Source organism: Lonchura striata, chromosome 1 (genome assembly GCF_046129695.1).
Source record: "Lonchura striata isolate bLonStr1 chromosome 1, bLonStr1.mat, whole genome shotgun sequence".
Lineage (NCBI taxonomy): Eukaryota > Metazoa > Chordata > Aves > Passeriformes > Estrildidae > Lonchura > Lonchura striata.
In genome coordinates this window covers 34,568,178-34,575,899 of record NC_134603.1, presented here as the reverse complement: position 1 = coordinate 34,575,899, position 7,722 = coordinate 34,568,178, and the positions used below count along the sequence as shown (strand labels likewise).

The 7,722-nt window shown below is 40.2% G+C and overlaps 1 protein-coding gene across 1 annotated transcript in view; it reads left to right on the top strand.

Annotated features, from left to right (window-relative positions):
• Nucleotides 1-1,112: 1,112 nt before the first annotated feature.
• PREX2 (phosphatidylinositol-3,4,5-trisphosphate dependent Rac exchange factor 2) overlaps nt 1,113-7,722 on the top strand; it is a 169,581-nt gene continuing 162,971 nt past the window's right edge. The window contains exon 1 of the mRNA XM_021555585.2: nt 1,113-1,513. Within this exon, the coding sequence (XP_021411260.2) occupies nt 1,373-1,513 (141 nt within the window). The 5' untranslated portion in view covers nt 1,113-1,372. The remainder of the gene's footprint in view (nt 1,514-7,722) is intronic.

The following is a 7,722-nucleotide window of genomic DNA, read 5'->3' as shown; positions in this document are numbered from 1 at the left end:
AGAATTTGTCTGAGCAACTGCTGCTCCTTGCTTTGGCTCTATGCACAGGAGCTGTTTTTGTTTGAGAAGGGGAGGATGCAAGGAAGTAGGTCACATTCAAAGAAATAGGCTTTTTTTCCCCCCTCTGCTCTTTGGGAAATGTCTTGTGGGAAGTGTATCCTCTGTTTCACAAAAGATTTCTGAGGCAGACAGCCTGATGATGGCTAGTTATCAGAACACAAATGTCTTTGCTTATTCTCTCCCACTAAAGGTCTCCTCTCACCGCCTCAACTTGTTCTGCAGCTGTATAAGAGTTTTACTCAGATTTTCATTTTATTCTGTCTCTTTAGGATGTTGCAGGTTTAGAAAGATTGTTGATATGTAAGTTTAAAGACCTGTATTTTCTTTCCAGTCACAAACTGAAGAGCTAGCCAGAGAAAACTTCAGCTTTCATCAGTGGTCACAAAATTCACTTGGTAGTGTCCTGATATATTTCAATCTTCAAGAAATCAGTTCTTCTCATCTAAAGTAGCTGTATACTTTTTGCTAGCTGTTTGAAATACCTACTGAATTATTTTTTATCCTTTTAATGTATCCTGCAAATCTGATATGCAGATAGGAAAACCGTATAACCTGGAGAGTTTTAGCACTTTGTTTCAGTAAACAAAACAAACCAGCCAACCTAAACCCTCTCACTATCTTCAAAGAACTTCTCTGTACCTGCTCAGCACATGCTATGTATGTATGTTCGGGAGAATACCACAGGCTCATATTTATAATACACATTGTGATATACATCTCGTGGGAAGGCGTGGAAGGGTAGAGTTGAAACGGCTCTTTGCTGATGATAAAATCAAAACAAAAACAACTGCCGATTCCCTCCCCAGAAAGCTTCCTGGGACATTTTTATAATTCTTTTACTCTGTTGTTGGAGAACTCCAATTAGCCTCAAACTGGAGATCGCAGCTTGTGTGTGAAACAGGCAGCTGCTGGCACGCAATCCTCCCTGAAGTTGTTTCCTTTCCTTTTTCCTGAGATTTAGCGGAGGGGGGGAAGGGGTTGGAGTCACATGGATACAAAGCTTTTGATTAATGTCCAAGTCTCTGCCGCTGCGGAGGCTTTCCAACCCCTCAGCTAGCGGGGCGAGCTGGGAACCAGTGACCGCTCGTTTCCTCCAGGCTGTGTCCCTTCCTGCCGGGAAGGCAGCTCCGGGGCGGCTCGTCGCCTGCGGACCTCGGGCGGCCGCGGAGCGGGCTGCGGCGGCGCGGCCGGGGACCGGCCGGAGCGCGGCCCCGCCGTGTAACTTGGCGGGTCTTTTGTTGTCCTGGTCCGCAGCGCCGGGGCGCGCAGGGGAAGGCGCCGGGCTGGGAGCGCCGAGCCTCCTCGCTGCACCATGACAGAAGAAAGCAAGGGGGAAGGCAAGGGGGAAAGCGGGAAGGACTTGGAGAAGCAGCTTCGCTTACGCGTGTGCGTCCTCAACGAGCTGCTCAAGACGGAGCGGGACTACGTGGGCACGCTGGAGTTCCTGGTGTCGGTGAGCGCCGGGGCCGGGGGCCCGCGGCCGCCGCAGCTGCGCGGGGCAGGCGGCGCCCGGCGCGGCGGAGCGCGGCTCTCCCGGCCGGGAAAGGGCTGTACCCCGAGCTTTTGCTAGAAGGCAGGGAGAGTAACAGGTTTTGAGATAGCTGAAGAGGGGTCGTGCGTTCTTCCCTCCCCCGCTCGTCCCCCCCAGTGCCCTGGCCGCACTTCGGCACTGATGATCTCGCGTCTCCGCGCGTGGAAGCGGATGGGGGTGATGGGTTTGGGTTCCCCCAAACCTAACGGGTGAGGGGGCTTGTGCTCATTTTAGGGTGCCGTATTATATTCCGCTACTTGGGATAGTCTTGGAAACCCAGCGGTGCAGGGGGGAAGGAGCAGGACGGGGGGTGCTGGTATGTAGCAGCTGCTTGGCATTAAAGCCACATGTGGCATTCACTCCTGTCTTGTGATACAGGGTCAGCTGGGAAGGTAGTGCATTCTGCTGAGCTGTGTTGTGACAGTTTGAGCTTCCTTCTACATTTGACTGTCGCTGTTGATAGGATTATTAGTGCCGGGTAATACCCCAGTCAGAAAGGCAGGCGTTCTCACTCAAAAAGCCAAAAGGACAAATTATTGCAGAACAGATGTGGCCAGTGTTTCATTTGTGCCTGATCTTGATAGCATCACTTTAGGGCTCTGATATATATGTGATAAATATGTTCAAATCAGCTGCTTCAAATTGCAAAAATATTCACAGTAGCCCCATCTTGCATTTCTCTCCTCCTGTCCCATTGAAGAGGGGAAATCCTTCCAACTGCAAACTTCCTGCTTTGCTGCCTTGAGAATTGTGGACTTTCTGCTTATTGCCATGAAAGAGGAAATTCTTAAGTTGGCTGTGACAGGGAGAATAAAAGCACAGACATTGGAGTGAAATAAGATCTACAGAGTAGCTTATTTTCTCCATATGTTTATCCTCAGCAGCACCATGAAAAATGGTAAATGGTCCAATGTGTTGGGGTTGGTTTTTTTTTTTTTAAGTTTAGCATGTTTGAAAAAGAGGCTATGCGATTATTTTACTTGCTTCCATTCAATGGTCAGGTTTTACCTACTTTAAAAAAAACTGTTCTAAGTCAATGTTCTTCCATACTTTACCTTAACCCACAAATTTGGTGTGTGCCAGAGTTTTGGATTTCAGCAAATTTGAAGAATTTAATTTTGAATTCTAAGGTTTTTGACTTGAGGTATTTGATTTCAAGCAGTAAGTGCACAAATTCTCCCAAGGATCAGAATCTGTATGTGTTTCAAGTTCTATCCAGACATTGAATTCAGTAATGTCTTTTTGCAGTTTGAATCAAAATGATCTAAATAAATCATGTGGAGAAAGGGAGAAGGGTTGGTATTAAATACTTGGTTCTACATCAGCTTTTCAGATTCATTAACCATTGTGGGCAGGGTTCAAGTAACTGTTCAGAGATGTAAATCCTTCACAGAGAAATGTCATGCGTTCTAATTATACCTCAGTTTTGTTTGAAGGAAACAACTTCTGAGCTTTCCTTTGGTCTACCTGCTAGGATTGCTGTTGAGATCAGCTGTGGTGGTGGATTTATGAGGACCACTGGACTAGGGCCAATTTGGAGACCATCACACTGATTTTACGTAAGCCATCACAACCATCATTGAGTGAGGAGTTTATGTTCCAGTCAAAGTCAACAGCTGGGCTTCCAGGTCATCTCAGTGTTGTCAGTGGAGCTCATTGTGGTGGAAATCACGTTTCCTTTATGACTGAGATGCTGAAGCCAGTTATAGTCTGCCTGAGAGTTTGCTCAGAGTACCTGCAGTTTTCACTGCTGTTAATAGGAAATAGGGTATTCACTTAGATAAATGAAAAAACCTCTGCACATGGCTAGAGAATGAAGAGGTTATAAGGAGGAAGTGACTTGCTGGTCTGTGTCAACACGGGAAATGCTTTGCTGGTTTCCCTACACTGGAAACATACCTACTATATGCTAGATTTATTTAGGTTCTTTTGTTTATGTTGTAATCAAAGAGTATTGCTCAGAACAGATTTCTGGTTGGTTATTTAAAGTCTTTTTTCCCCCCTCCTACTCTGATTGCTCATCCTCCACTTATCAATGTAGTGAGAAGTAGCTTGGCTTGTATGTTCTGTCAAAAGTCTGTAACACTGTAAAGTGCAAAGCAGAAGATTTCATATACTTGTAACTTTATTGGATAGAAGCAGCTGAATAGTTATTCCCATGTGAATTCATTTACCTCATCTTTTTTGGCTTTATGCTGTGTAAATATAGTATATTGTTTTACATCTGCATTCATCACAAAACAAATCTGAGTGAAAAGGTCTGTTTGTATTAATATTATTCTTTTGTAGCTCCTGAATCTTCCAGTAATAAACTGTAATAGTGTTAAGATTTCAGTGGTACAGAACAATAACAATTTTGGGCCAATTGCAGTGAGATATGTAAAAATATGTGAGGTGGATAAACTTAAGTCACCCAGTAGTTGCAGCAATGTTAAAGGGAGGAGGCATGCACAGGAAATTATGAATAAATGCTTATACTTTTTCTTCAGACATTTCATTATAACATTTAGAGTGTCATTGCAATACCAGAGTTTTTGTTCCTTCTAGCATTTCTTAAAAGTAACAAGTGATGGAAGAATTTACTTAAGACAGTAAAACTCCTTTTAAAACTATATCTGTAGACAGAGGTTTTTATTTTTACTAGGCTACAATATTAAGTTTCTATTATGAACAATGGATACTTTATTGGCTAAATTTCTGCTTCTGGATGTTCTTGCTGGTGATCATACCTTTTCGTAAGGTTTTCCTGTGGCAAAATCTTTGTTTTCCAATGAAAGAGAAAATTTACTTGCAAGAATAGAGGAAAATCTTTCTTTCTTATCAAAATGCACTTTCTGGAGGGGACATAAAGAAACACTTGGTGATTATTTACACCATCTAAAATAATTCCATGTCATCCAACTGTGTGACTGAATAATTAATAATTACCTTCAGTAGACATGGTAAAGATGCTTTAAAAAAAATTGTGACATTATCAATATGTACCTTATCTCTTTCATTCTTTATAGCAAATGACTGAATATGTATATTTATTGTGATCTGTGTAAACATAAGGAAAATTTCCTATGTTGCCTTATAAGCACAATTAGCCTGAAGAAGAAGTGACTGAGGCAAAGCTTTACCACTCGTTACAAGTACCTGAAAGGAAGCTGTAGTGAGGTAAGAATCAGTCTTTTTTCCCCAGCTGTCAAGTGCCAGGACAGGAGGAAATGGCCCCAGGCTGTGCTATAGGAGGTGTAGATAGGATATTAGGGAAAATTGATTAACTGAATGGGTGTTCAGGCATTAGAATAGGCTGCCCAGAAAAGTGGTGGAATCACCATCCCTGGAGGTGTTCAAAAAACATGCAGCTAGATGTGGCACCTGGGATGTGGTTTAGTGGAGAATATGTCAGTGCTGGGTTACTGTTTGTACCTGATGATCTTGGAGGTCTTTTCCAACATTAGTTCTGTGACTAGCTAACTAGAGCAAAACTGCACAAACTTTTCTAAGATTCATTGGTCTGTGATTTTATGCTGGGGCAGATATGATTTTTAATGAGAGTTTTAAAAAAAATAGTTTTATTTTTTTTTTGTAATTTGCTGAATGTTTTCATTAGGGGTTTCATTTACTGTGTAATCAGGGTACTCACTTGAATCCTCAACATAGCAGTAGTACAGAGAGCAGTAAAACTGTGGGTAGAAGTTGATGAGACATTGAAAAGTATTTAATAGTAAAGAGCTGTTAAAAGGGGCTAGTTTAATTTGTCACCTTATTACATGATGTAAGGCTTAGTTTTTATGTTTGTGATTTACACTAATTGACTGGCTGCTAAAGGCAAGCCAGGTCATAAAGAATTTTAGGATGCATGTACACATATGCATATACACATATAAAATGTACATGTATATTTTTTGGAAAGAAACTTTATTTTGGAATAGAAATTGGAAGTGTAATTGATCTGCTACACTTGGTACTTCAGGGGATATCCATGGAAGTAGAGTTAAATTTCCTATGGCAGAGATTGTTTCTCTGGCACAGTTTTGTGTTCTGACAAATTTGACGTTGATGGGAATAGAAGCAGATGTTGGCACTCCTGTAAGCCTTCCCCACAGCCTCAGCTGGGGTGGCTAGTTAGGTCTTGAAGCAGCTGGGGGAAAAAACAAAGCTAGTTTATTATGTAGACTGTAGTATGGTTTACAGAGTCTCTCAGTGAATATCCATGTTTCTGCCAGTTAACTCTCAAGTATCAGTTTGATTTTTATTACATTCTACTGTACTGTCTTCTGCTTGCACAAAAGTGAAAAATGGTTTGTTTGCTTTAAATGTGCCTTGTTAAGGGAAGTTGAATTATTGCTTTTCAATTGGTATAAAGACGAACTGAAATTATTTATAAGGTTTGTTGTGCAGCCTTTTCAGTGTCTGTGTAACTCCTCGTCTTCTGTGTTCCCTATTGAACATTGCCTGTCTCTTGGCTCAATACATATTTCTCTGATTCTTGAACAGACTAATTATTTGGAGAAGTGATTACAGTTATTGAGACTTCTGGTAACCTTTATAGTCAAATTCAGGTTACTAACCCTGGCTAGCAGTAGAGGATTTATGCCTAGATGAAAACTCCTCAAATGGTTGTGCTATATAATCAAGTTAGATGTTGGGCTTTCCACAAAAAAAGAACAATTTATAAATGATCTTTTATGGCTGTGGTTTGATGCAAAAACAGTGTGTCTGTGTGTGTTGCTTTTGTGTGCACGTGTATATATATCACAGATTAAGTTGGAAGGGTCCCATAAGGATCATCTAGTCCCACTCACTGAATATGTTATACGTATATCTCAATTACAGAGATGATTAGTGGCCTCATAGTGCTTTTCATAATTGCATTTATATTTTTATAAAAGGGATTTAAATGAATGGAAGGGAAGGGTTTTAGCTGGCTGCATTTTTTGATAAGGTTATGTGATTTCCTTTCTCTTCAGGAAAAGAAAAACAACATTCTATGGCTACTTCATCATAAAAAGTCAAAAGGAAGTGCAAACACAATTACCATAGAAAGTCAATATCTTTTCCATTCACTTCCAATTTCTGTTTTTAGCTTGCTTAAGTGTTAACAAAAATGTGAGTGTGGCATTCTATTTTTATTTGATTTTGCTTGTCTGTATCAATGGCACCACCTGTGGTCCCTATGAGAGAAAGGGTAACTGCATAAAAGCTGTTTATTTCTTTGTAACACCTACCCCAAGGTTGAACACTCTGCTTTGTGGAGTGGATTATCAAGAAAGATTTTTTTTTTATGTGAGTGTCTTCCCTAGGTGAGCACAGATTTCTTGCAATGTAGAGCAATGGCAAAAAGCAGAGTATTTTCCGAAGAATTTTCAAGTACATATCTTTCTTGTTTGGAATTGGAGGGATTTATGCTAGACAATGACAAATGTTTCATACCTCTCAATGTATTTTCTCTTACTGCTCTCAGATGCACTTTGTATTGCAAAGAACTCTTCTTTAGGAAGAGAGGTGGTTTGTTGAGCTGTTCAATGAAAAGCTTAGAATACTGAAAGGAGAAATCTTTGTTCCATAGCATTTAAGAAACTTATCTGTTCTTAAGATTTATTGTAGACTAAGACTTAATCTTTTGAAGACTGTAATATGCTTAGAAGAGTTGTACAACTTCATGATTTATTTGTATTTATAGGTAATATTTGCAGTGTTCCAGTTATTTCTTTGCTCTGCTTTATCTCAGTCCTAACTCTCATGACACATGTATTTCACAAATTTGTAGTGTAAGGTGCTAATTTAGAAGAGGCTACCTGGAGGACACCATCCATCAAAACTTTAAATAACAGTTTTGATGTCTATATTATTTGATGTCTATATTATTTGATGTCTATAACTTAAACGTCCAGGTTTAAGTTATTCTGTGCAGCCTAATACTGTTGAATAGTATGTTGTTTGCAGTGATTTCAAATATTTATGGAGACATTTTTTAACTCCTTTTTGTAGTAATTTTTGTCGCCATCTTATAAACGCCAAGCTTTAAAACCAGGTATCCCAAGGTTGGTTTGTGTTTATTTGGTAAAGTGAGCGTGAAGAGCAATTTTGTGAATTAGACAAAGTTGAAGTCATCATAACAGTATTACAACATGTGAGAAATT